This window comes from Ovis aries, chromosome 6, assembly GCF_016772045.2.
Source record: "Ovis aries strain OAR_USU_Benz2616 breed Rambouillet chromosome 6, ARS-UI_Ramb_v3.0, whole genome shotgun sequence".
Taxonomy (NCBI): Eukaryota; Metazoa; Chordata; class Mammalia; order Artiodactyla; family Bovidae; genus Ovis; species Ovis aries.
The window spans coordinates 118,326,286-118,354,267 of NC_056059.1; the positions used below are offsets into that span (position 1 = coordinate 118,326,286).

A 27,982-nucleotide genomic window follows, 5' to 3' on the forward strand; every position below is an offset into this window, starting at 1 on the left:
GACCTCTTGGTGGTATGATTACGTATCCAAAAATTGGATTAAGTCAGGCTACACTGTAAAGATCATTCATCATTGGCTTTAGTTCATAAAAACACAAACCTTAAAAAAGTTCAAAGTATCCAAAATGGTCTTCAGTCATTTCTTCAGGCTCCCTGACCTCTTGTACCAGTGGTTAGAGGTGGAGTCCCGGGGTGGGGGTGGGGTGCGGGGCAGGGGGCCTGACGACCGCCTCAGAGGATGCAGCAGGTAGAAGAACGGGGTGCCGGGCCGCCGTTGCAGATTTCTGTGCCTGCTGCGAAAGGAGACAAGACGGTGAGCGAGGGCCACGAGTGGCCCGGCGCCTCCACTCGCCCTGCAGGGGGAAGGGCAGGGCAGAGGCTGGTCTGCCTAAGCCGACTGGACCCTGATTTAGTTCCTGGCGCTCCAGCAGTGGCCTCGCAGCTGGCTGGTTTCTGCTGGTTCTCTCCCCTGTGGACGCTTCAGAGATGATGAGCTGCGGAGCACGAGCAGGCCTCAAGGGTTCTGATTTGGGGGCGCCAGCTGGTGACAGTGGAGCCGCGCTCCCACAGCGCTGGGGGTGGGGTGGGGAGGCGAGCAAGCTCTGCACCGCGACGGGAACACCATGCACGCTGACCCCTAGCTGGCTTCTTAGGTTCCGTGGGTCTGCTGTTTCAGCTTTGAGGCTGGCATGGGAGCGTAGACTTTATGAACTACTTAAGAGGGAACTGCTGATTGATGACGGGAACAGAGGAGCTGAGTTGGCTTTCCTCCCCTTTATAAAGGTGACTTCCCTCCAGAATCCCTGACTCAGGCCCCGAGCAGGCCCTTTCAGACCGGGCTCATCAGCCGCCCTGAGTCACCCAGCCTGTTCCTCGGGGATGGGCCTCCCTCTGGGAGGGTGGCTGTCTGTGCAGCCTGGAGTCCAGGCACTGACCACACAGCCGCCTGAAGCCTGCCTTATCCAGTGTCGCCTCACACCCGCCCTCTGCAGGCCAGGGCCGGGCCGTGCGGCCTGGTTGAGGCTGGAGTGGAGCCCAGACCTTTCTTGGCCGGCGTCGCCTCCTTCTGGCCCTCCTCCAGGGCCTTCACCTTGGCTTCGTACTCGTCGGCCAAGGCCTTCCACTCCTTCCTGTTGTTCTGCAGCCGGTCAAACATGGGCAGGATCTCCTCGTGGAAGCGGGAGAACTCCTGGAAAGGAAACAGAAGTCAGACCACATCCCTAGCGGCTCCTGGGTGGGAGGCCTTGTGGTCTGTGTCCTTGAGGTTGGAACAGGAGCTACGGGGTGAGGTCCTGGAGAGTAGAAAACATCCAAGCAGAAAGGACATTCCCTAGCAAGGGGGCTGAGAAGGCTGGGCAGATGCGCGGGTCCCGGGGCTCCTTCACCCTCATACAGACATCGCATGTCACACAGAGCACGTGCTCACACATGAACAGGTGTGGACACACAAGCTGTGCGGGCAGATGGAGGTGAGGAAGGTGCGGGGGCGAGGAGTGCCTGGTGGGCGCCGGCAGTGAACCTGAGGACCAGCACGTACGTCCTGGTCCTGCCTTCCTCCCAGCACTCACAGGCCCCAGCCCCCCTGGTGGAGGCAGAAAAGGGAGCTGATGCTTCAGTAAAGGGAAGCACAAGGCCTCGGGGGCTGAGGTGGGGAGTGGGACAAGGTGGTCAGAACCCAGCACCCTTCTTGGAGTATGGGGCTGCCCCTGAGAGTGCAGCCAAGTCGTGGCAGCTGACCTTCGGGAGGGCTCTGCCCCCACCCCTTGGTCAGTCCCCAGAGCCGAGGTCCAGCACCTGCCCCAGGTCCTTGGCTCACATCCCACTGCCCCCAGCTCTGCCCAGGTGTTTGCAGGGCCGGGGGCACCCAGTTGGAGGCTGGACCACCCCCATCTTCCCAGGGCTCAGACCCTGAATGGATGCTCCGCACATACACTGCAGGCGGTGCCTTGACAACACCGTGCAGGCCCTGCATGGGGGCGCCTTTCGATGGGGCTCGGGAAGGGATGTTGGGTGTGCAGGAGGACGTTCTGGGAGAGAGAGACTGGGGTGGGAAATTTCAGGATCCTTCTGAGGAACTGACAGGGAGGGGACCCCCTTGGGGTGAGACTGACGATTTTGAGTTTCAGTGCAGATTTTGGGGGGGAGGAGCCCCACAGTAGCCCCCGCCTCACCCCTCCCCTGCAAACCCAGCCAGGCCCTGGGCTGCCCTGCTCACCTTGTACACAAACGTGCACACGAAGTCGATGAAGCCGACCTGCAGCTTGGGGAGCTCGGCCGCCTTGTTCCGGTCCATCATGGGCTTAAGGGGGAGCAGGGACACCGTGAGGCCCCGACACCTCCCTGAGGCCCAGGACTCAGCTCCACCCACACCTGACGAGCCTGTCCATGTAGGGCTCTCCTTAGAAGGGAAGCCCGGGAGCCCCCACTCCCCTCCAAGACACTGTGCCATTCTGGGGAGCTGCCCTAGGTGGCGCTGGGCCCCTGCCACGCCAGCCCCAGTGTGGAGTTTGGAGTCAAGTTCCTCCGGCTCCCCCATGAGCTATCCATGGTCCTGACCCGAGACCTGGCCCCACCTCCTAAGGGGCGCAGCCCAGACACTCTGAAGGGGCTGATTTTGTGTCCAGCCTCTGGACTGCCCCCGAGCTGTCTCCCGGCAGTCTCTTCCTCACAGCTGCCCGCTGTCTGGAGCTCAGCGTGCTAGGTCATGCAGGACCCTAGCGGCCTAGCCGGGGAGACAGACAGGCTGCCTGTCCTCCCGCCAAGACGCAGGGCTGGTCAGGGCACATTTTCCTGCAGTCTGCACCTGGCCCTGGGCCTTCGCAGCCCCATGCTCAGCGAGCTCTTCAGAGGCTGCAGTTGGCCTGTGAGGCCAAGCCTCCCTCCGTCCCTTCTGCTCATTGTTGGGCAGTGCTCATGTCCTCACTCCCATGCAGGTGCCCGCTCGGTCTAGCAACAGATTCCTGACCCCCACTGCTGACCCAAAGATCCTGGCATCCTGTGGGCCTGTGGGCAGATGGAGCTTCAGGTACACCAAGACTGCCTCCCTCTCTCACCTCCACTCCTGTGAAGCCTGGTGACTGCGGGCACAGGTCAAAGCCCCCGTGTCCTTCCAGCAGTGGGCAGTCCTGCTCTGCACACCACCCCAGCCCTGCTGCACACTCCCCATCTCGGCTACTCCCCCCACAGCCACAGCCACGTCCAGGTGAGCCCTGGACTCTGGCCACCACTCCCCTGCCCAGCACTCTTCCCATGGGCCAGGCCTGCTATACCCTGAGCCTCCCTGGAGCAGCTCACAGCCACACAGGGGCTCGCCCCAGAGCTGCCTGGGCCCACGGGGGCTTTCGGCCAGGAGCCACAGCCTGGATCTGCGGCTTTGGCAACAGCTTTCCACCTCTGCAGGGGATCACATCTTTACCCAATCCCTGTATTTCCAGAGGCCCCGGGGGCCCCCAGTCTGCACCCAGCCAGGCCTGAGGCTCCCAAGGACCAGGACAGGTGTGGAGGTGACACTCACAATGGGCTGCTGATCCAGAACCGTTCTCTCCAAGTCCCCTTGCTCCCAGAACTCAGCTGCCACCAACAGAGCGACCTGGAAGGCACCCAGAAGGCAAGCGCCAGTGGGCTCAGTGCTCGGTCAGATGCTGTCCTGAGACCCTGCGAGGATGGCCAGACTCCGGCCTTCTGTGCCCCAGACTCTGGTGGCCCAACTACTGGGGCCACACTGCTGTGGTGCCCAGGAGCGCAGCAGCCTCCTCGAGTGGCGGCTCTGGCTGGGCCCCAGAGCTGGGCAGCTGCCCTCGCCCCACCTAGCAGACAAGTGGAGCTGTTTCCCTACCCCAGGCCCCACTTAGATGCAGCCCTATGGGGACTGGCAAGACGTCTGGGGACCCACGTGACTCTGACCTTGCTCTGGACTTCCCAGGGCTTGGTGATGGCAGACAGGTCGCACGCCGTCATCATCATGGCCCTGTGGGCAGATGGAGCTCCAGGTACACCCAGCCTGGCCTCCCTCCCTGCCCTCCACCCCTGCAAGGCCCGGTGTCCCTGGGGGCACAGACCCAAGCGCCAGTGTCTTTGCAGGAGTGGGTGTCCTGCCCTGTGCACCACTCCAGCCCCACCCCGTCACCCCAGGCCGCCAGGGGTGAAAGTCAGCAAGCGTTTCTTGGGGGCCGGTGATTTACACATAGCTCCTCATTGGGCCCGGAGAAGGCGATGGCAGCCCACTCCAGCACTCTTGCCTGGAAAATCCCATGGATGGAGGAGCCTGGTAGGCTGCAGTCCATGGGGTTGCTAAGAGTCAGACACCACTGAGCGACTTCACTTTCACTTTTCACTTTCATGCATTGGAGAAGGAAATGGCAACCCACTCCAGTGTTCTTGCCTGGAGAATCCCAGGGATGCGGGAACCTGGTAGGTTACCGTCTATGGGGTCGCACAGAGTTGGACACGACTGAAGTGACTTAGCAGCAGCAGCCTCACTGGGCCACTGGGACAGGCCTGGGGTGGGACTAGTTCTGAATCTCCACTTTGCAGATGAAGGAGTGGAGGCTGATAACGTGAGCAAACTATTTAACTGCGGACTCAGCCTGTCTGATCCCAAATCCTGCAGCCTCCCCCGAAAGGAGAGCGGCTGGGGTGGGGGCATGGGCGCTGTCCGGAAGTGGGCTGCCCCGGCCCTGGGCTCCTAGTCCCGCCCGCGGAGCTCTGCAGGAGGCCCTGCCGCGAGGGGCGGAGCCGCGCGCCAGCTCACATGACGATCTCCTTCCTCGTGGTCTCCAGGGACAGGTACTCCACCCAGCTCTTCCTGTCCTCGTAGTTCTTGGATTCATCCACAATCTTCTGGAACATTGTCCTCTTCCTGAACCCGACGGACAAAGGGAGGGAGTCGACCCTTCCCTCCCAACCACGCAGGACCCCGCCAACGTGTCCTCCTGGGTCTGAGCCCCACCCACCCTCCGAGAAAGGATCCGAGGCCGGAGTCCAGGCCTGGGGCCCCAGGTACCCCTCTACCGGCTCCTTCCCAACAGGGCCCCGGGGCGCCAGCGGGGCGGCGGCGGCACCCACTTGAAGTAGAGCGCCAGGTCCGTGGCGATGATGGCGATGTCCATGAGGTGGATCACGTGTTCGTGCTGCCGCCGGTTCAGGTTTTGGTAGATGTTCAGGGTCTGCGGGGCGGGGGCGGGGCTCCCGTCACAGCTGCGCGCCTTCTGTGCCTGTCCCCCCCTCCCTCCTGGAGGCTGCCCATCTGTCCCTCCCCATGTCGCTGGCCACCTTCTACCCAAGGGTCATGGGCCCCAGACACTGGTGGCCCCGTATTGCACTGGGGGCTCCCCTCAACACCAGGGATCTGAGCCCCCGCCCCCAGAGGGCATTTCCAGACTGGAACCACCAGGGGTGCCATCGCCCCCATCGCTTCAGAGCCTGCCTCCTTTCTCCAGCTCAGAGCGATGCGGTGTGGTTCCTGGCAGTGGAGGTTCAGGGGTGTGGGCGCAGGTCAGCTGGCCGGGGCCTATGGGAGAGTGAGCAGAGGACACGGACCTCCTCCGAGAGCAGGAACTTCCCGAACTCCAGGTGGTGTCGTTCCAAAATCGAGGAGCCGTGGAGCTTGGCTAAAGGGTTCTGGGACCTGGCACAGAGGTTTGGCTAAGAACAAGCAGCGGGCAGAGACCCCAGGGCAGCCTGTGTGCCCAGCAGCCCAGGGAAGGGGCGGCACCCGCAGAGGCCCCAGGACGCGCGCCTACTTCATCTGGTACAGGTTGTTGGTGCCCCGATGGTCAATGTCGTGGCACAGGCCAGCAGTCACCATGGCAAAGGCCTCCAGGTCCGTGTAGTAGCTCTTCAGCTTGCCCGTCTGCAGAGACAGGCGCCCAGATTCTTGCCGCCCGCCTCCCTTCCTGCCCTGCCTGGCCCCTGGGGAGCTCAGGGGAGCCCTCCGCCCCTGCCCAGCTCGGGTGCCTGCCACCCACCTCCAGGCTCCCCAGGGGCAGGCGGCTCCTCCCAGCCCCGGTCAGACAGGGTCCCCCGTCCCCCCGCCCCAGCCACGCACCATGAGCAGTGTGAACATGGTCTGGGCCACGTTGAAGCCGTGGCGCCAGTTGTGGTAGGTGATTCTCCTGTAGCCCTTGCTCACAGAGAACAGGAACCGCACCAGGACCTGCGGGAGGTGGGACACGGGGTCCAGGCACCACGGTGCCCAGTCCCAGCGACACAGTTCCAGCTGACGCCGTGCGAAAGGCTCGCGTCCCTCCCCGCCCCGCGGCCCCCCTGTCCACTGGCCTGCAGCTGCCTTCCTGGGTGGCACCTCGGGGTGGATGAGGGTGGACGGGGCGGGGGGTGGAGGAGGGGCGCGTGGGGGGCGGGCCGGGGGCGGACGATGCTGGACCCAGGGCGAATGGGGGTGGGCGGGGAGCGGACAGAAGAGGAGGGGCGGATTCGGGGCGGGGGTGTGTGGGCGGGAGTGGCCGGGAGCCGGAGGATCGGAGCTGAGGCCAAGAACAGCTCCAACGTCCGCAGGATGCCTGGGGCCTCCATCCTGTTGCCAAACCTCAGATCGGGAAAGGACCCCAGGCAAGGGGCCTGGGATACTTTAGAAGAAAATGTCCATTTCAGCCGTGGGTGTCTGAATGGGGCAGGATGTGTGGGCACCGGGGCACACAGTGGTGGAGAAAGAGGCGGTTGCTGAAGGTCCAGAGGCTGAGGGGCAGCAGTAGGGTGCCCTTCTGAAGAGCAGCTGCGTTTGGCTGACAGAACACGGGCCCAACCACTGCTTCCACATCGGCTTTTCGGGCCGGAAATTACCCGAGATTCTTGCATTCTGTTAGCATTTTCTACAACGCATTTTTTTGTGTGTTTTCCCTTAGTTTTTTGTGCAGCGTCTTAGAAAATGCAGACTGCGGCGCTTGTCTAGACCGTAAAGTAAGACGCTCTCTGACTTGGCTTGGGGAAGCAGACGCTCCCTGAAGGGGGACGCAGGCAGAAGCCGGAAAGCCACAGGCAAGCAGCAGAGCCGGGAAGGCGGCCCCTCCTCCCGGGCCCCGCGCTCCCACCCGGAGGGCAGCGCGCTTTCTGCGCAGGCGCTGGGCTGCTTCTGCTGGGCCCCTGCTTCCGGCACCAGACGCCCGCTGCTGCCCCGCGATGTGCGTGCTCAGAGGCCTGCAGCACCTGTGTGCCACACTCTTCGTCCGTCCGTCCAGTCACCTAGTCTCCACACACTTGCCGTGTGTATTTTGCCGGCCTGCACTGTCCATTCTGTGTGGACACGGCTTGCCCCCAGACTTCCTGCGGGAACTGGGATGGGACCATCTCTCTCTGACCTCCTGGGAGAGCTGGGACCCGGGATCACAAATGAGCCCTTACCTCCTGGGGGATCTGGAACTTTCGAACCACACCCAGCTCATAGTACATCTGGATGCCGCATTTGACCAGCTCCAGCTCCGTGCACTCCAGGTCCGAGAAGTGGAACTCATAGATGTCGAACTTGCCGGGTCCCGGCAGCACTTCCTTCTGTGGGAAGGACGGTGGGGCTGGGGGGCGGGCCTGCGGAGCGGGCACACGGGCCGGGGGGCGGAAGGGCACACGGGCACACGCGATCGCAGGGGCGGGCACATTCAGCACAGACACCGCAGGACCACCCTCTGCCACCTGGGGGAGCATCTCCCCTCGCTCAGGGCTCCTCGACCCCCTGGGCGGGGCCAGACTCTGACCAGGATTTTTCCCAGCTCGTCCTCCTCGCAGTCCGCAGGCTCCTTCCCGAGGCGTTCTCTGGTTGGCTGGGAGAGAAGACGCGCTATGAGACGGTGATGGCGTCAGCTGCACCCCTCGTGGCCGTGGGACTGGGTGATCCCTGGGGAGCCCCGGCCGGAGCCTCTGGCCTCAGAAATGGTGGCTCTTGTTCCCTCCACACCGGTCCAAGCGCTCTGCCTGGACGATGATGGTGGAGCCCTCACACAGCACGACCAGAGGGGCTGGGGTCACTGCTAGGGGCCTGCGGCCGGGCAGGGAGCCCCCCCGGCGGTGCAGTGTGTTCACCGCCAGGCCACACCCCCGCTCCCCGTGGGAGGCACGGACGCACCAGGATCAGCTGGATTTCCTCCCTGTCGCACCGCACGTGGTACAGGACCATGTCTTGGGCGATGTCCTTGCGGTTCTCCAGCTTGTTCATCTTGTCGTAGGTGTCCGTGTTCAGCACCGACCACCCCAGGAACTGTGTGAGGGACTGCAGGCGCACGTCACCCACGGCGCCCCCGCTGCCGGCTCCCGGGCCTGGGTCCCGCCCCCGGGGGTCGCCTCTGCAACCCCACCTGCGCCAGGCGTTTACCTCCATCAGAACTTCATCCTGCTCGTCGAAGGGCTTCCCGTCCTTCCTGTTGTAAAACGTCGCGACCCCCACGATCTCCTCCTTCTTGTTGACGATGGGCATGGAGAGGACGTTCTTGACGATCCACCCAGAGTCGTCCAGAGGCCCCTCCTGCGGGGAGAGGTGTCCAGAGCTGACCGCGGCCCTGGGTCTGACCCTGGCCTGGGCCTGCTTGTCACCCGGGGAACATGAACCTCGCTGCTTCTGCCCTCAGAGGGCAGAGGCGGGGTCCCTGCTCCCGTCTGTCGGCCCACCATGCCCGCGAGCCCGCGGTGACCTCTTCCTGGAAGAGGCGGAAGACGTCCACCGGGACGCCTCACTGTGCGAGCGCTGTGGTCACGTCGGCCCCGGCTCTTGGAGGCTCCCCCCGCCCCCGCGCTTGACTGAACGCCCTGCTGCTAAGTTCCCAATGATTGCCAAACAAGGGGCCTGGCGCTCCCCCGGGCCCCACGGACGACGTGGTGGGTCCCGGCTCACATTCCGCTCATGGTTGGCCAGTGAAATATGGACCCTGGCCAGTTCCTGGAGGAGGCCCTGAAAGATAAAGGGCAGCTCCACCAGTCCATGTGACCTGGGCCTCCTTTGGAAAAGAGCCCATCCCGGTCGCGTGTCCCCAGAGGGAGCAGACGTGAATCCTCGCCAGGTGCAGCCGCAGCCGCAGCCACCCAACCAGCAGACCCGCGTGCACGGAACACACTGTGCGGCCGTTAGCCTGTGAGATCTAAGGTGGTTTCTTAAGCAGCAAAAACGAGTTCAGTCCATCATTTCTGAACCACAACATCTTTTTTCCTAAAGTACAGTACACATTCCATTAATGAATAGACAGATACCTGAAAATTGAACATCTCGTCGGCAGGGGCATTCATAATGTTACAGATCTGGAAACGGATCAGAACACAGTTTCACTAGAAGCAGCCAAACATAGAGCGTGATTCTGGACTAGACCGTCCAGCCTGACGAGCTTCCGTGCAGGCAAAGCTGGGGCACACGGGCCTGTGGGAAGGGCCGGGGGACTCACAAAACCGCTTTCTGCCACGTAGGTTGGAAGGCCGCTGGCAAGGGCCCAGTGGTCGGCTGGGGGTGAGCTGTGGGGAGAGAAGCAGAGGGCAGTGGGCAGGCGCTCGGGTGTGTGTGCCGATTCCCTTCCCCGGGCTCTGGGTGCGTGTGGGAAGCTGGCAAAGACTTGAAGAAGGGGAGGGCAGGCCAGGGCTGGCTCTGGGGACACCTGAGCTGCATCGTGCCTCCTTCTCTGCCCGTGAAGAGGCCCCCTCTTCCTGGGAGCCACAGGCTTCCCCCGGCAGGCCTGGCTCTGGGTCCTGCTCTCTGCGTGGACCCTGCGGGGGTGGGGTCCTGACGGGCTTCTGGGGCTCGTCCAGCCGTGCGGCTGTGGGGCTGGAAGTGGCCAGCTGCCACCCCTGCTCTCTCCAGGTTGCCCTCACCGCCGTTGTCCTGCTGCCTGCTGGGCTGGTCCCTCCCGTCCCACCCCCGCCCCCCGGCTCTGCAGTGTCGGGCCTCCCTGGAGACTCTGCCTGCGGGCTGGCCGGGTGAACCAAGACGAGACCCCAAGAACCTCAGAGGCCAGTCGCTGCCGACAGGGCCACTCAGAAAGCCCCGCTGAGCCTTGAGTCCACATCAGTGTTCGTGGGATGCCAGGCCTCCTCGTGAGCCCAGGCATTGCCTCCCAGACCACTAGGCCAGCCTCCCTCCGCACTCTGTCCTGCCTCACCCCGTGGCTCAGGGAGCGTCAAAGGGTGCGGGGGTGAGCCAGGGGCCGTGCACTCCGCCATGACGGGCCCTCAGCCCCGTCCAGCCCAGGCCCTCGGGTAGCACTTCCCAGAACCCTGACACTTACGGGATGACCTTGATGTCTTCCTTGCCGTGGAGGATGTAGTCGATGACTTTATAGAAGAGGATTTCCTGAGAAGCAGACCGCAGCAGGCATGAGGGGCTCCCCGATGGGAACCCCGCCGCACACACCACACCCACACATTCGACACACCACACAAGCCCACGTAACGATAGGCACACACGTGGACTGTGCACACACGCGGACCATCACTCACTGCCCTGGGACACGCTTGTCTTCCCTCCAGCCACGTCCCCCCCCCCCAACACTGGCCTGTATCCGTCTCACAAGTGGGTTCAGCTGAGCCAGGCCTGTGTGTCTATCTTTCTCTCTCACACACACGCCTGTCTCTCCCATATAACTGGGACAAGCTGTGGTCACAGCAGGCCTTTGTGCAGAGATGTACTTGGCACACAGAACCCTTGGAGCCCCTCAGACAGCCTGTGGTCCCCCCGCTTGACAGGAGGGGAGACTGCGTGACAGCTCTGACGTGTGACCCCGGTTGGATGCGCAGCATGTGGCTGTGGTATCTGCGCGCGTCCCTACCCCGCTCGCACCCCCACGCGGCCCCGCTCGGGCAGATGCTCGAGTGATTTAAGGGTAGGGCAGCAGGTCTGCTCAGCCAGAGCAGATGCCGGTCAGTAACCCAGGCTGACAGCCCTCATCAGGACCAGGCCTGGCCCTTGGCCCCAGAGCACTGCAGGGGGCTGGCGCTGGGGAGACGACCTCAGGGGCCTGCCCTCTGGAGCGGTCAGAGAGCCAGGCAGCCCTCCACCCTGTCCTCACCTCACCACAGCCTCCCGAGCCATCCCCCCTGCCCGGCTCAGCTGGGGCGACCCCTCCCCACGGTGGAGCCGGGCCAGGAAGCCGGGTGCACTGCTGGCCTGTCCCCCCGCCTGCGACTCACTCGGCCGTCAGGTGTGCGGGGGCCTGAGTACGCCTGGGCCTCTCCCATCAGCACGGGCCACACGTCGAAGAATTCCTGGAAGAGAAGAGAAGGGAGCGGGGCACCGACTCAGCGGCGGAGCGGGACGAGGCGGGCCAGGGGCCTGTAGGCGCTGGGCCTCACCTTCTCCTTGGCCATGTCCAGGAGACCCACCGAGTAGCGGTCGCAGTTCAGATAGGCCCGCACAGTGTAGAAGGCCTTGTGAAACTGCCTCTCGATGTCTGTCAGCTCCTCGAACACCTTGTTGGCCGACCACAGCAGCACCTGGGGGTGACAACGCCCCGTCGGCTCGGCGGCACCTGGGTGAGGGCTGCCACCCCCGAGACACGCGCTTCTGCCCGCGCACACAGAGCCCGGCCGCGACCGCGCGCCTCTCCCGGCGTCTCTGCAGGGCGCCAGCGCCCGAGCGTTCATCCGGCATGTGGCCCTCGGCTCCATGCCTCAGGGTCCCCGGAAGCTTCCTGGCAGGTGAGTTCTCCAGGCTTTGGCTATATCCCTGCCACTCACTCCTCGGTGCTGGCCTCAGGCTGTGGTGGTGAGTGAAAATTTAGATCAATTGCCACGAGCTTGAAAGGCAGCGATCTGACTAGCCAGCCCTCCGTAACTAGCCTGCGAGAAGCTGGGGCTCGAGAACATGAATTTGTTGTTTTCTGGACGTCAGGCGCTTTTGTGGCCTCTGCAAAGCAAGCTGAGAGTGAGAACGCACTGGCGTGCTCCAGGAGGGCCTGGCCAGACCCTGCCCGGGACATCAGCCCCAACCCGGGCCGGCTGCTGTGCAGGGTCAGCCTCCCCCCCGACCTCCTCAGCCACGGCCCGGCTGGACCCTCTAGGCCCCACCCCTTCACACACGCTCCCCGCCTCCCCGCCTTCTGACCTGTAAGGAGGGTGGCCTGGTGCCCGGTCCCTCCTCCTCCATCGCGAGGAACCAGCCTCCTGGCCTGGCTCCCTTCCTGCCAGTTTGTGCGCGTGTGTGACAATGTGTGCATCTGAGAGGAGTGTGTGCGCCTCAGTCACCTGTGCCTCTAACCCCGGAGGCCTGCTGAGCTCCTCGGCACCAGTCCTGGCGAGAGCGGAGCCCATGTCACCGATGTCGAGGGGTGGGCGGTTGGGCGCCCAGGTATGTCATGGACAGCTGAGCTTGGGGGTGGGGGTGTCTGGGCTGCAAGCCTAATTTTTGAGTCATCTGAGTACTTCAGTCCCCAAACCTGTCCTCCAGGAGAGGGGCGGAGTGAGGAGGAAAGGAGGTGGGCATCACAGCGCAGCCCTAGGGGAGACCTCCCTCCAGCTCCACCTCGCCCCTCCAGTGCCGCAGCCGGACCAAGGGCCGGTCCCCACACTGGCTGCTGCCCTGAAGCAGGCTCTATCATGGCCCCAAGGAAACGGGTGCTCAGCGGATCAGGCAGCATGTCCGCCGTGGTTTGAAGCCAGCTGTGAGGCCCACCCCAGGCCTCTGCCTTCCCTTTCTTCCTTTTTCTCTCTGACTTGAGTCTGGGGTACCATCTGATGGGATGAGGGCATCTTAGGGGATACCTGTAGCCACTGCCACACCAGGTTTTAGAGCATTCGAGCCCCTAAGGAGGTCCTCAGCCCCCAGCCGACACCCCGACCCCTCCTGGAGCTGCCCCACTGGCTGCGGAGGGCTCTAGGGCTTCGTCTGATTGGATTCACGCAGTGCCTGTCGCTCGCCTGCCTCCCTCTGCCTGCCCCACCTCTGTCTGGGGTGGCTCTTCCCAGACCGGTCTGCCCTCCCCGCTCTGGGGCCCTCGGACTGCTTGTCTTGGCTGCTGCAAACTGTGCTGTCTTGGTGGTGCTGCCGGAGCCCCTTCTCTGTCTGGGTGGCCAGGAGCCTGTGGTTGGCAGGAGCCGCAGGGCAGCCCTCCGCAGGCCCGTCACGGGTGCTGCTCTTTACCGCTCCAAGAAGAAGTCTGGGAGGGGCCACCTGGTGACCCTGGGAGTGAGGGGCATCTAGTTGCTTTGGGGGACAGATAATGCAGAGGCCTGCACCGCCCCTCAAGTGGGGAGGCCGGCCTGTGAGGCCTAAGCTTATGCTCATACTATGGGGGGGATATCAGGCTGCTGGGAGGGCAGGGGGCAGATGGGAAAGGTGACCCGGAGGCCCTGGGCAGCTTGAGCTCCTAAGGCCCTTATTTAGGGGCACGTTATTGAATCTTAAAGAATTTTGGGAATCGGTTGTTAAACACAGCCATTATTCAAGTTAAATAATGTTAACTTAAAAGTTAAGAAAATCAGGGAATTCCCTAGCTGTCCAGTGGCTGGGACTCTGTACTGTCAGTGCTGAGGGTTTGGGTTTGATCCCTGGTCAGGGAACTAAGATCCCACAAGCCACGTGGCCAAAGAGCGGAAGAAAAAGAAAGAAATTGCATTAAGGCAAAAATAATGAACATGCGGACGCGCGTTTCCCCGTCGTTTCTCTGCTGGTGACTGTTATCCGCCTGCTTATGGCTTCTGACAGTGGAAAGCAGGTTCACCCTGCGATACTTCTCCCAGCCACGTGTCCAGTGACATCAGAGTGGGAGCCGCAGGGACAGAAATCGGCCTGCACTGCCCAGGGGGGCGAGCCCGACCCGCCTTGCTGCCTCCACTCACTTGTCCTGACTTCCAAACACTTCCACATGTTCACAGATCAGGAATACGAGACAGCTTTGAGCCTGGGCGCTCTTTATGTAGCCTTGTAAATTGAGGCGCCTCCCACCTCATCCTGGGAGCGGCAGTGCACACAGCCAACGGGTTGTGGGCGGAAGCATGGCCCGGGCAGCATGGAGCCAAAGTTCTGTACCCCGGGGCCTCTCGTCCAGCTGGTGCTGCAACATGGGCAGTGGGGACCGCAGCTACAGCTGGCCGGTCGGCCTCGCGCAGCACATCCGAGAGAAACTCCAACAGCCCAGGGCCAAGTCTATGATTTCTTTGGTGCTTCTTTTGCCTCTGGCTAAAGTGGCCAAGACACCTTCAGGAAGGGTTGATGGGAGCCCCTGAGGCGGAGCCCACGGGAAGAGTGACCAGGGCTGATTGATGGTGGTTCTTGCCCGGGGAGGGGGCCTAGGACCCTGGAGGATTGCTAAGATCTATGCGAGGGAGGGGCAGGCCCTGTGCACAGAAGCACTTTAATTTGCAGCTGGGGCTCCCCTACAGAGTGAGGAAGGAGTGGGCACCAGACTGAATCGCAGGCAATGTGGGAGCCAGGCTTTGTTCATTTCAGTCTTTTCTTTTCAAAGAGAGCTATGAGGTAGAGCTGTGAAGTAATTAGAGTTCTTTAAAATGCTGTTCAGAGTGTAAGGTCTCAGAGGTGGCTTTCTACTGGGGTTAGGCGACATCTGTGTGGAAATCAAAGTATTTAATTGAGACATGAACGCCCATTGTTGGAAATCCCCTTTATAACTCTCACATATGTACATGAATGTGGTCTGAAGAGCTGGAAACGTCGGGTTTCTGGATGGTCATGTTCCCTAAGTGTCAGGGATTCATTTGCTGGAACGATATTTACTGCCTGCCTTAGGACTGATACAACCGGACGATAGAACAGACAAAATCCTGACTCTTAGGTCCACTTTCTAATGTGGGGAGTGCAGGCTAGAACAGAAATGAACAAAGCAGCCAGATGGCTCGTCTCAGGGAGATGAGCAAAGGCAGGGGGTCCAGCAGGTGGAGGTGGGGGGGATGCGGGGCTAGGGTGAGGAGGTGCTCAGGTCAGGGGAGACCTGTCTGCAAAGGAGCCGTGGGGTGTGTAGGGCAGTGTTCTTGGCAGAGGGACCAGCAAGTCCATAAGCCCTTGAGAGGAGCATGGCCGGGGCAGGATGGTGGAGCAGGGAGAGGTGGGCAGGGGCTGCCCGAGAGGCCCTGAGGGACCCCAGTGATAGGGCCTAAGTTTTCAAAGTGTGGCTCTGACTGAGTTGAGTTGGGGTGGCTAATGAGAGGCAGAAGGGGCGGGACCCTGAGACAGTATGCAGGAAGAGGGGCTGAAAAGTGAGGGTGTCCAAAGCAAGGGCCCGGGGCTCAGAGTGTGACAGGCAGAGAATCAGAAACCTGGCTTCTCCTGAGATCCAGCTTCCCTGGAGGGAACACAGCCCCTGGGTGAGATCTGCTGGGGGAAGGTGTGTGTGGGGGGGCAGAGTCCAGAAGATGCTCCCAGACTTGCGCCACAGGCCCGCACCTGGCTGTGTGGGGTGGGTTTGAATCTTGGCCTGAGGCCACTGCTTGAAGCTGCAGATAAGAACCTGGGGCAACGTCCTCACAGCAGTCAGGTTAAGGGGCCTGGCTGAGAGGAAGCTGAGAGAAAGGCAGCTTCACAGCCAGGGTGGGACGAAAGCCACTCAGAACCCCGCCCAGGGGGACGGCCAGGCCTCACCAAAGGCAGAGGCGCGCACAGTGAGCATATGGGAAGAAATAAGGGCTGGGATTTAATGAAATACTTAAATACTACCATCCAAGAGGTTCGACACACACCAAATGGGATGAATTCAGACACCCAGACTGTAATCAAGCTGTCGAAAGATGGAGAGACTCTTGAAAACAGTGGGAGAAGAGACGCGTCACACACAGGGGATCCTCACTAAGTTTATCAGCGGGTTTCTCATCCGCTCTCATTTCAGCACGGAATTTGCTGCAACTTTGGGGACTAGAAGGCGTGACCTGGTGTATGGCGCTTTAGTTGCTAAGTCGTGTCCGGCTCTTGCAACCCCGTGGACTGTAGCCTGCCAGTCTCCTCTGTCCATGGGGTTCTCCAGGCAGCTCCACTCTACTGGAGTGGGTTGCCATTTCCTTCTCCAGGGGATCTTCCCACCCCAGAAATCGAGCCTGGGTCTCCTGCATTGCAGGCAGATTCTTTGCTGATTGAGCTGGTCGTCTCAATTCAGGTATCAAACCCAGCTCTCCCATGTTGCAGGCAGATCCTTTACCAACTGGGCCAGCAGGGAAGCCCAACCTGGTGTATGCAAAGTGCTAAAATTGAAAAAAAACAACCTGTCAATCGAGAATCTTGTATCTGGGAAAACTGCCCTTAAGAGTGAGGGAGAAATTAAGACATCTCCAGAAAAACAAAAGTTGAGGGAATAAATGAGCACTACAATTTCCCGGCAAGAAATGCCCTCCAGGTAAAATGAAAGGACCTCAGAACTAGAACTATAACAATGAAAACTAAAATATTGCTGAAATAAATTAGAGAAGACATAAATAGTTAGAAAGACACTCTTTGCTTATGAAGTAGAAGACTCAATGTTGTTACAATGTCAGTACCACCCAGAGCAACCTGCAAGTTCAATGTAATCCCTATCAAAATCTCAACGGTGCTTTTGCAGAAGCATAAAAACACATTCTGGAGTTCATATAGCAGCTCAAGGGATCTTGAATAGTTAAAACAATCTTGAGAAAGACTAAAGCTGGAGGACTCATATTACCTGATTTCAAAACATAGTACAAACCTACATTAATCAAAACATGATACTGGCATAAAGACAGCCATATAGACCAGTGGAATAGCTTACAGAGTCCAAAAATAAACCCTGGCATATATGGTCAAATTATTTTTGACGAAAAATCCAAGACCATTCAATGGGGAAAGAGTTCAGTTCAGTTCAGTCACTCAGTCGTGTCCGACTCTTTGTGACCCCATGAATTGCAGCACGCCAGGCCTCCCTGTCCATCACCAACTCCCAGAGTCCACCCAAACCCATGTCCATTGAGTCGGTGATGCCATCGAACCATCTCATCCTTTGTCGTCCCCTTCTCCTCCTGCCCTCAATCTTTCCCGGCATCGGGGTCTTTTCAAATAAGTAAACTCTTCACATTAGGTGGCCAAAGTATCAGCTTCAACATCAGTCCTTCCAATGAACACCCAGGACTGATCTCCTTTAGGATGGACTGGTTGGATATCCTTGCAGTCCAAGGGACTCTCAAGAGTCTGCTTGCTTATATCTGATTGCTTAGATATAACATTATGACTGACAACAAAAGAAAAAACAGACAAACCGGACTTCCTGAAAGTTAGAAACTTTTGTGCATTGAAAGACACCATTAACAGAGTCAAAAGGCAGGGAGAAAATGTTTGCAAATCACACATCTGGTAAGAGAGTAATACAAAGATTATGTAGAGAGCTGCTAAAATTCAACAACAAAAACAACCAGCTTAAAAAATGGGCAAAGAACTTGAACAGACATTTCTCCAAAGAAGAAATACAAACGGCCAATAAGCATGAAAAGATGACCAATATCAGCAATCATCAGGGGGATGCAAGTCAGAGCTTCAATCACAGCCAACACCTGTTAGGATGACTACTGTTAAAGCCAAAACAGGAAATGAGTGCTGGCAAGGAAGTGGGGAAATTGGGACCCTTTCGCACTGGTGGTGGGAATGTGAGACGGCACCGACACTTTGGAAAACACTATGGAGGTGTTTAAAAAAATTATACAGAATTACCATACGATCCAACATTTCCACTCTGGTCATACACTGCAAAGAACCGAAAGCTGGATTTCAAAGAGATGTCTGTGCACCCATTTTCACAGCAGCGTTATTCATAATAGCTGAAATCCTGGAGCAACAAACGTGTCCGTCAACGGATGAATAGAGAAGCAAAAATGTGGTATATACGTACAGCGGTCTGCTACAGCGGTATACTACAGCGGTATATGCATACAGTGGTATATACATACAGTGGTATATACATACAGTGGTATATACATACAGCGGTATATACATACAGTGGTATATACATACAGTGGTATATACATACAGCGGTATATACATACAGTGGTATATACATACAGTGGTATATGCATACAGTGGTATATGCATACAGTGGTATATACATACAGTGGTATATACATACAGTGGTATATGCATACAGTGGTATATACATACAGTGGTATATACATACAGTGGTATATACATACAGTGGTATATACATACAGCGGTATATGCATACAGTGGTATACTACAGCGGTATATACATACAGTGGTCTGCTACAGCGGCCTACTACAGCGGTATATACTACAGCGGTCTGCTACAGTGGTATACACATACAGTGGTATGCTACAGCGGTCTACTACAGTGGTCTGCTATGCAGCCCTGAAAAGGAACAAAACTCTGAGCATGCTCTGACATGGATGGACCTTGAGGACATTCTGCTCGGTGCGATAAGCCAGTCACAAAAAGACTGATACTGTAGGGTCCCACTTACATGAGCTAAAATCATAGAAACAGAGGATAGAATGTGGCTTCCAGGGGCTGGGATGGGGGATCTGGGGAGGTGGTGTTTAAAGAGGGTAGAGTTCCAATTTGGGAATCTGTAAGGAGTTCTGAAGATGGATGGTGGTGGTGGTCGCTCGATATGAATGTACTTAATGCCGCTGAACTGTAGATTAAAAATGACTAAGACAGTCACACACACACCCTGCAGCCCTCACCCCAAACTTTGTCTTCCTTTTCTGGGGACTGGTGATGACTGCTCTGTTAGGCCTCCTGTTTGGCCCCTGTTTCATCTCTGACAGGGTCCAGTAGTTTCAGATTAAATTGCTGTCACTACAAGGAGACAGCATACAGAATTCAGATGCAGACACAGATTTCAGACACAGAAACCCGTGTACAGATACAGAACGCCTCATCAGGTTAGAGCAGGTAGAGAGAGACTTCTGCTCTGCTAGGCAGGACTGTGCCCACACACAGCAGGCAGGAGTTTACAGAAGGAAGCGGCCTCCGCCCCAGTTCCCAGAAAGGGTCTTGCGTATGAAGTCTCTCGGGGGGAGCTGTTGAGGGAAGCGCACCGACTGAAGCCGCCCACCCTGGCCAGGCTCATAGTCACCATGTGCATGAGGCACTTTACGACAGGAGGTCCTGGTAATGAACACAGAACTAACAAGCCACCAACTAGAAGAGTTTGGGAAAGGTCAGAAAGAGACGCCATGTGTCCGAGCACCTCTCAGAATCCTTCCTGCTGGCATTTGTCTTGGCTGAGCAACGCGTGCACCACCAGGAAGAACTCTAAATCACAACAATTGGCCAACGACGACCTGGAAACGAATCCCGTCCCCATGGAACCCGAGGCTGAGAGCCACATGGCGGAGCAGCCCTCCTGGTCCCCTCAACCTGCTGCTCTCTGCGGGGCCCCTTCCCAACACATTCAAGAAAAAGTGTAACAAATGGGCCCCATGCTGTCTTTACACGTTAAGTCCAGACATTCAAGAAGAGCATAAAATTACTATGAGCATCCTCTCTTACCAAAACCAGTAACGTGACTGTAGAGAAATAGACATAACTAACCCATTGTCATTCAAAAAGCAAAACAAAACAAGCAAGAAACAAGATGTGATTGAGGCAGTAATTTTCTTATGTGTATTTTATCACAAGGAAAATAATTGGGAAAAAAGTAAGAGAATGGAAAACTATATACCATGCTAACACCAATCAAAAGAAAGCTGAGGGGGCTATGTTAAGTTTATACAAAGCAGAAGAAAAGATTTTTCTTCTTCAGAAGAAAAATGATCAGGAGTAAAGAGGGACATTACATAATGATACAGCGGTCACTTCTCCAAGGAGACGCCACTCCTTAATGTGTAGACACCTAACAGCAGGGCGTCAGACGGCGTAAAGTGAAGCCTGATGGAACTGCAAGCCACATAGGGAAGTCCACTGTTGCGGTCGGAGACTTCAGTGCCCTTCCTTCAGGTAGCTGATAGACCCTGCAGGCAGAGACTCAGTGAGAAAGTAGTTGGGCTAAACAGCAACGGCCACAGTGAGTGTCTGTAGACAGCTTCATCCAGCAAGAGCAGAGCCCACATTTCTCTCAAGGTCACACGGGACAGCCACCAATATAAACCGTACTCTGGGCCACAAAACATGTCTCAGCGCATCGAAGAGAATTAAAAATCATAAGAACACATTGTCATCCCACAGGTGATAAACTAGAAATCATTAACAGAAAGGCAGTTGGAAAATTCCAAAATAGTTTAAACAACACACTTCTAATTAATATATGAATCGAAGAAGTCCTGAGAGAGATTTTTAAAGATTCTAAACTAGATGAAAATACAGCTCATCAAAGGTTGTGGGGCCATGAAAGCAGGGCTTGGAGTGAGACTCGTGGCATTGGTTGCACGTATTAGAAAAGAAAAACAGTCTAAAATCAATAATTTAATCCTAGGAAACTAGAAAAGAAGATTATTTTAAGCCTAAGCAAGCAGAAGGAAATGACTAATAAGTAACAAATATTAAAAACCACCGTACACCCGCAAATCCGATGATCCAGAGTGAGCAGTCTCGACTAAGTGAGTGTTTCAGTGCTCCAAAGGCGCAAACTGCCAACAGCAGCGCAAGGGGAGCGGAGCAACCTGCACAGACTGCAAGCATCAGAGACGTTGGGTCAACGGCTAGTAATCTTCCAAAAGAAAGCGCCGGCCTCTGACAGGCTCGCCGGTGAATTGTACAAAACGTTTAGGGGTGAAAGTATGCCGATTCACAGCAATCTTTTCTTGAATATAGACGCAGAAGGAGAACCTCTAAACCTATTCTCTGAGGCCAGTATTACCTTAATATCCAAACCAGATAAAGACATGACAAGAAAGAAAACTATAGGCCAAAATCTCTCATGAACATAGGTAAAAAAATAATTTTTAATAAAATATTAGCAAAACCAACTCAATAGCACATGAAAAAAATTATGCTCCACAGCTGAGTGGCAGCGATCCTCCCAGGTGTGCAAAGCTGGCCCAGCATATTATTGCGCCATGTAGCCCACCACATAATCGTGCAAGAGGGGAGAACATTAACACGACCGCATCAACTGGTGGAGAAAAGTATCAACAAAAGCCAACCCTCATTTGGAATAAAATCTCTAAGCAAAGTGTAAATAGAGGGGAAATTTGTCAGCTGGAAAAAATTCTACAGAAAGCCTTCAGCGAACGTCGTATCTGATGGCGAGAAGCTGGTTCTCCCCCTAATGTCAGGAGCAAGCCAGGAGGGCCACGTCCCCGCCCTCGGCAGCATCGCACGGAAAGGCCTAGCAGGTGCGCTGAGACAGAGAGAAAGAGCAACGAGAGAGATGGGGAAGGAAGGGACAAGACTCTCTGCTTGCAGATGACATGATCATTCATGGGAAAATACCAAGGGACCAAGTTTAAAACTTCCTGGAACTAATTATTGTCTTAAGGTTGTAAGATAACAAAGTCGACAGGTAACGAAAGTCGGTTGCTTCCCTTTCTATGAGCAGTGAACAGCTGGCACTTGAAATTAAAAACACAGTAACACTCACATCAGCACTGAATTAAATACTCAGATACAGAGTGACCCAATAGGCACTGAATCCATGTGCAAAGCTGACAAAACTCGGAAGAAATCAAGGGCGATCTGAATAAACATATTCTCCATTCATGAGCTGGAAACCCCTTATTGTTAAGGCGCCACTTCTTCTCAACCTGATGTGCAGATCTAATCCAGAACCAGTTAAAATGTCAGCGAGCTGTTTTGTGCATATGGACAAACTGATTTTAAAATTTATATGGAAAGGCAAAACCCACAAAATAGCCAGTACAATACCGCAGGGAAAAAAAGCTGGAGAGCTGCTATTCCCATCTTCAAGACTATGAAGCTATAGTGGTCAGTACAGCACGGCATTGGCGAAAAACAGGAGCACAGATCAATGGGACTGAAGAGAAAGCCCAGAAATAGACGCGCACGAATCAGTCAGCTGCAGCCTGACAGAGAGGCAGAGGGCGGCAAAAGGCTGGCCTTCTCGTGACTGCTGCTGGGGCAGTTGGATGTCATGTGCAAAAGACTGCACGTAGACGCAAACCTTGCGCCTCTCCTGAGATTAACTCGGAGGCCTGCCTGTAAAATGCAAAGCATGGCGCTGCGAGAAGGCGACATGGGGCAAAGTCCAGATGGCTCTGGGTTTGCTGAGGAGCCTTAAGAGGTGACACTCACCTGCAGTCCACCCTAGTAGATTAATTTAATGTATTGTGTTTATTAATACAGTTAATTATATTATAATCAACATTATATTTAAATAAACATTATGATTAATATTAATATTTTATCAGATAGATTATACTTAGTATATGTTCATATTAAACAAATTTATTAAAATTAGAAACATGTTTTCAGACTCATGGACAGTAGTTACCAAGGGGAAGGAGGTTGCACAGGGGCGGAGTGGGAGAGTGGGGTTGGCAGACGTAAGTCACTATATACAGCGTAGAGAAACAGCAAGGTCTTCCCGCATAGCAGAGGGAACCATAGCTAATACCCCTTGATAAACTGTACTGGGGAAGAGTATTTGAAAAAGAATGTACGCACATATATGACTGAATCACTCGGTTATATAGCAGAAATTAACATGACACTAAGTCAACTATACTTCAATTTAAAAAAAGAGAATATGAAACTTTTTTCCAAATATACTGGTAAGAGAATGAAAAGACAAGCTATACCACTGGAGAAAATATTCGCAAAGCACACATCTGATAAAGGACTTAAAGCCCAATGTCACAAAACCTCTAGAAACTAAACAATAAGAAAAAAAAATCTGATTCCAAATGGGCGAGAAATCTGAACAGACACCTCACCAAAGAGCAGGAAATACAGCTGCCGAGTAAGCATATGAAAAGCTGTCCAAAGCCACTTGTCATTAGAGGTGCGCATTAAAGCAGCGGCAAGAATGACCGAAGTCTAAGACACTGGCAGAGACGCGGACAGGGGCTCTCGCTCACTGTTGGCGGGGATGCGAAACAGGACAGCCACTTTGGGACAGTGTCTCACAGAGTCAGACGCAATTACATACCGTATTATCCAGCACCCACACTCTTTGGTATTTACTCAATCGAACTGAAAACTCATGCCCACACAGAAACCTGTCTACAAATGCTTATAGCAGTTTTATTCATGATTGCCCCAAACTGGAAGCAGTCAAGATGTCCTTCCATGGGTGAATCGATAAATAAATTGTGATGCATCCAGTCTTTGGTGTATTTTTCAACAATGAAAAGAACTGGGCTGCCAAGCCATGAAAAGACATGGAGGAACCCTAACTGCGTATTACCAAGTGAAAGGAGCCAGTCCCGAAACCCTCCCTACTGCACGATCCCGAGTAAACGACCGTCGGCAGAAGCGGAAGCCGTGGACACAGGGGCAATACAGCTGTCAGGGCTTTGGTGGAGGTGGGGGTCTTGAGGGTGGAGAAATGCTTCTTTATGACACTGTAACGGTAGACACACGCCCTGATGCGCTTGTTGAGATCTGTAAAAAGCTACAGCACAAAGGATGAACTGTAATGTTTGCATTACAGATTGGAGGGTTCCAGGAGAGAGCGCAGACTGTGGCAAGGGAATGCGGGAGCTCCTCACGGAAGGGGCAGGGAAAGGCACTGCCCTCAGCATTCTGGGAATGACGGGGTCTGCGAGAGCGAAGACGGAGGGGTGCACACGCCTTGGGCTCTGGCGGCGGACTTGCCTCCCGTGGGTCCCAGGTTACAGCCTGCCGCACACGCACACGGAGACTGGACAGCCCAAGCCAAGAGCAGAGCCGGGAGCCGGGGGAGGGGCCCGAAAGACACGCGAGGGGCAACAGGAGACATCAGCAGGAGCGCGGGCCCAACGGTGTAGACGCAGGTGGCGACCTGCAGAAACCGGCTCAGCGGTGCGCACGCGCCCACGCCTCTGTGCTCCGCCGACTGAGGGCCTGGAAGCCACGCCAAGGTCACACCTGCTGCTCTGGACGTTGTTTCTATCTCCAACAAAAGGAGCCAGTCCCCTTGAGGAATGGGCAATTCCAGGACTGGGCAGGAAGTTACAAGGGAGACAGGAGCGTTTTGTAGAGAGTTAAGGGTGTGCGAGAATAAGGAAGTTACGTGGGAAGCATTAAGGATGCAGAGAAGCCTGAAACCAAAAACCCACCCACCTGCCCACCAACTGAACAAAAGCCACCCAGAGTGATGGGGTCGGTGGGCATGGCAGAGGGCACGGGAGCCACTGAGAAAATGAGCTGAACAACATAATCAGTCTAGTCATGCTGGCTCTCACCTTAAAGCGTAAAGACTAGCCCTGCGTCCAGACTAATGGACAAATGATAACAGAAAGAAGGAAATAGACATCGTGAGCTCTGGTGCAGCCCCGTCCCCACAGTGTGGAGCCCCGTCCACCCAGCGGCTCTTCTAAGAGCACTTTGCAGCTCTCGGTGGGCTCTGCCGGCCCCACGCCCGGCCTTGCTCTCAGCCCCACCCTGCAGTCCAGCGCGGCTGGCCTCTGGCCCCCCCTGGCCCCCTCTCACCCCCTCCCTCCCCCAAGCATCCCCCTACCTCCCCCTCTGCACAGAGGAAGGTGGGCCGGACCCCACTGAGGCCCCGAGGCCTCCTCACTCAGGGACAAAGCAGACTCCAGTCCTGGAGGCAATTTCTCCACTGTGTGGCCGGGGCAGAGCCCACCTACAGGCTTGGCTAACGCGTGCCGGGACTCTCTGACCCTGCCTTACCTTCACAATCGGCCCCTGCTCCTTCTAGAGAGGCTGGAGGTGGCTTCTAGGGCCCAGTGGTGACACCAGGTTTGCAGGTGGTCACAGCCCTGGGCCCGAGGGCAAGGCCCCCGGCCTCCCACAGGGCCCTGGCTTCCCTGCCCTCAGCTCTGCACACTCACAGCTCTGACCCACAGGCACAAATCCCTGGGCCCTCTCTCTCAAGGTACCCAGGTGCCCATGGCACCACGTGCCTCTGTCCTGAGAGATGGCTGGTCCAAGCAGTCACCCCGGAGGGGGGCCGAGGAGCTGGCTGGGGCGCCCCGGCCAGCGGCGCGCGAGGGTACCTGGCCACGGCGAGTCTCGCAGTTGTGCAGGTAGCTCAAGTGGTAGATCTTCAGGTTTAACGTCCCGAAGTTCAGGTATTTCAGGAAGACCTGGAACAGAGGTCGCGACAGCAGCAGCTGAAAACCCCGGCTCTCAGACGCACGCCCAGGTGTGTGTGTGCGGAGGAGACGCCCAGCGGCTGAGAGTGGGGACCGCACACGCTGCACCGACCTCGCCCGTGGGCTGACTGGCAGCAGGTGAGCCCCCGGGGCCACGCGAGGCACAAGCGTGCCCGCCCGGAGGGTCCCCTGACACTCACGTCTTCATCTTCACTTGTGAAACAGGGGCCGTCCAGCTTGTTCACAGCCATGATCACAGCCACGACGTCTTTGCCGTTCATGACGGGCGTGGCCAGGATGTTCCTGGTCACATAGTCGGTCAGCTCATCCGCGAAGGAGCAGAAGTGGGGGCACTACGAGACGAGAGGAGATAAGGGAGAGGCCATCGCTCTGGGGACCCCGGAGTCCTGGTCCCCCTCGTCCCTGGGGGTCACAGCGAAGCTGCCCAGGCCAGCGCTAAGACCCAGGGGGCCACGCCCCGGGCATCAGGAGCTGGGAGGCACGTGCAGACACAGCCCACGGCCTGAGCTTCGGGTTCAGGCTCAGTCCTTATCACCCCATCTCAGGGCCAGCGGCCCCCAGCTCTCGAACTGCAGTCTGCAGAGCTCGGCTGTGAGCAGGCCTAGCGCCTCTGCATCTGCTGGGATCTGGCTAGCTGGCCTCCCAGACGCCTCTTGAGTTTGTCTAGTCCACACGTCCCCAAGCTCCTCCTGGTCCAGGCTGCAGTCTCCTCCTGCCCTCTGCCGCCCTGAGCCCTCTCCCACGCTCAGGACCTGTCTGCCAGCCCCGCGGACCTCCTGGGCCCCTGCTCCAGCAAGCATCTGCTCCACGGGGTTTCTTGCCCCCACGATGAGACCCCAGTCTTGGAGCTGCTCTTCAGGGCCTCTCCTTGGTCAGGGGCCAGTTGAAGAAAACAGCTCATCTGAGCTTTGTCCTGGTCCAGTTGCCCCTTGCAACCTGGACCGCATGCCCAGAAACACCTGCCCTCCAGTCCCCTTTCCAAGGATCGGCATCCACACACCACCCCAGAGAGGAAATCTGGGCCTTGTCTCCCCATCCCTCAGGCCCAGCCAAGCCCTGTGGCTTCTTTAAAGTGCCCCCAGCTCTGTGCCTACTGCCCAGGCCTGGGCCCGCCTGCCTCCTGGTTCACCTGAGCTCCGCGTGGCTGGCCCAGTCCTGCCCTCCTCCCTCGTCCCGGCCATCCCGCCTCCTGGGAGTTTTCCTGCACAGCAACTGCCCCCCACAACAGTCTAGATGCCTCAGTGACGCGGGTTCAGAGACCCTGGCATTGCCAGGCACCACCACTCTCCCCTGCATTCAACCTCTGCCCGCTGTCTCCCCACAAGCCCTCGGTTCTCAGCGGCCGCTTGGTGGCACCCCCTCCGGCCCCTTGGACCAGAACTTCAGAACCAACAGCACAGGTTTGGGTTGGTGGGTTGGGGGGCTGGAGGCTCACAGAGGGGAGGGGCGGGATGAAGTGGGGGGAGGAGGAGGGAGGGGCTGGGGGGGTGCTTGGTGCAGCCCCCTAATTCCTGCTGGATGTTTTCCTGGTAATTTACACTCTGGACCCTCTGATTCTTGGGTGACCCATTTCCTAAAAAGGAAGTGAAGATGAAGCTAATCCCAGAGATTAGCATATTCAGGTCGTTGGACCAAGGCTTGTTTGAGGAGATAAGTTTAAGAGGATTGCAGTCCGGAGTCAGGGGCCTGGGGGTCTGTCCACAAGTCTGTTTTGTCTTGAGGGACGAGGGGTTGCGGCTGCTGTGGCAGCCGCCTGTCCCTGTAGGTGCCTCCCTCTGGACCCATTGCAGCAGGGAGGGGGCGGAGCCGCTCCCAGGCGAGACCTGTGACCCTCCCAAGGGTTGGGGAGGACAGAAGAGGCGGCCAGCCTCGCCTGTGCCCATCGTGGGCCCCTACCCACACGGCCCGCAGGTGTCGACCCCAGTCCCGCCCCTCGGTCCCTGGGCGCCCTGGGCCAGCTTCTTTATTTTTTGTTCTTTTCTAGCAGGGACACTTTTGGATCTCCTCCCCCACCAGGGACTGAATCCCAAGCCATGGCAGAGAAAGCGCAGAGTTCTAACCACCAGGCAAGCAGGGAGCCTGGACCAACTTCTGAACCTCCAAGCTTGCCCACCCTGGCAGGCAGTGCGGTCTCTGACGAGGCTGTGAGCTCAGGGCCCCGGGGTCCAGTGGCCCCGCCTTTCTGGGCCTCCTCACCGGTCCCTGCCCAGGGCTCTTCCTGCCCAAACCCCGCCCCGGGAGTCGTGCCTCAAGGGGCAGCAGGCGTCCTCCCTGCCACCTCGGGCCTCCCCCGGCAAGCTCTGAGCTGGCTCTGCTCCGCTCACTGCCCCCTAAAACCTGAGCACCCCTGGGGCCTGCAGACCCCACCTCCGCCACATCCTGAACGTTCACCATCTTCTTGGTCTGTGCCACGTGGCCCACGACCCCGATGTCCAGCGGGAAGACGATCTCGGAGTCAGGAGGCACCAGGCAGTCCTCCAGGACGCTGTCGGGCTGCACGCTGAAGAGGCGGGTGGCGAGCTCGGCCACGCCATTGCGCTGGCGGTACATGAAGAGGCTGCAGCGGTCGGCGCGCAGGATGGAGCAGAGGCGCCGCAGGATCTTGAAGACCACGCGCTCCATGTTCACGCTCTCCTGCATGTCCTGCACCAGCTCGAACAGGGCCGCGCTCTCCTCCACCTGGCACAGCTCCCGGAAGCTGGTGCAGCCCTCGGGGCACCCGTCCTCGCAGGCACTGGCCACATCCTCTGGGCTCAGCTTCCTCCCAAAGTACTGGTCCGCGAAGCCGGGGTTCTGGTCCAGGAACCTGTGCACCTGCCCCTCACTGAGGCTCATGGTGTCCGGCCGCCCGTCCGAGAGCAGCACCCGCCCCTGCGCACAGGGCCCTGCAACAAACACTGTCATCAGCAAAGCCTGT

The 27,982-nt window shown here is 57.4% G+C and overlaps 1 protein-coding gene and 1 long non-coding RNA gene across 2 annotated transcripts; one reads left to right on the top strand and one right to left on the bottom strand.

Annotated features, from left to right (window-relative positions):
• Nucleotides 1–60: 60 nt before the first annotated feature.
• Nucleotides 61–27,900, bottom strand: PDE6B (phosphodiesterase 6B). Its single transcript, XM_027971362.3, has 22 exons — nucleotides 27,433–27,900; nucleotides 25,245–25,397; nucleotides 24,946–25,035; nucleotides 11,271–11,411; nucleotides 11,109–11,183; nucleotides 10,208–10,272; nucleotides 9,374–9,440; nucleotides 9,186–9,233; nucleotides 8,317–8,466; nucleotides 8,071–8,214; nucleotides 7,703–7,768; nucleotides 7,356–7,502; nucleotides 6,046–6,153; nucleotides 5,741–5,850; nucleotides 5,538–5,625; nucleotides 5,064–5,164; nucleotides 4,750–4,857; nucleotides 3,903–3,966; nucleotides 3,514–3,588; nucleotides 2,215–2,298; nucleotides 1,041–1,188; nucleotides 61–292 (listed from the first exon to the last, which is right to left on the bottom strand). Exons 1-22 carry the CDS (start codon nucleotides 27,898–27,900, stop codon nucleotides 231–233), a joined length of 2,562 nt encoding a protein of 853 aa, XP_027827163.2. The 3' UTR covers nucleotides 61–230.
• Nucleotides 4,743–22,180, top strand: LOC121819861 (uncharacterized). The gene is made up of 2 exons (XR_006060242.2): nucleotides 4,743–4,997; nucleotides 6,860–22,180. It is a non-coding gene; the product is annotated as an uncharacterized LOC121819861 (long non-coding RNA).
• Nucleotides 27,901–27,982: the final 82 nt, after the last annotated feature.

Excerpts from the sequence above, each read along its gene's own strand:
- PDE6B (XM_027971362.3), bottom strand. The coding sequence starts at position 27,900 with ATGAGCCTCAGTGAGGGGCAGGTGCACAGGTTCCTGGACCAGAACCCC. Across the intron at positions 8,215-8,316 it reads AGGATGAAGTTCTGATGGAG|TCCCTCACACAGTTCCTGGG; the intron begins GTAAACGCCTGG and ends GTGCGCCTGCAG. Across the intron at positions 2,299-3,513 it reads TTCTGGATCAGCAGCCCATT|CCCATGATGGACCGGAACAA; the intron begins GTGAGTGTCACC and ends CTCCCCCTTAAG.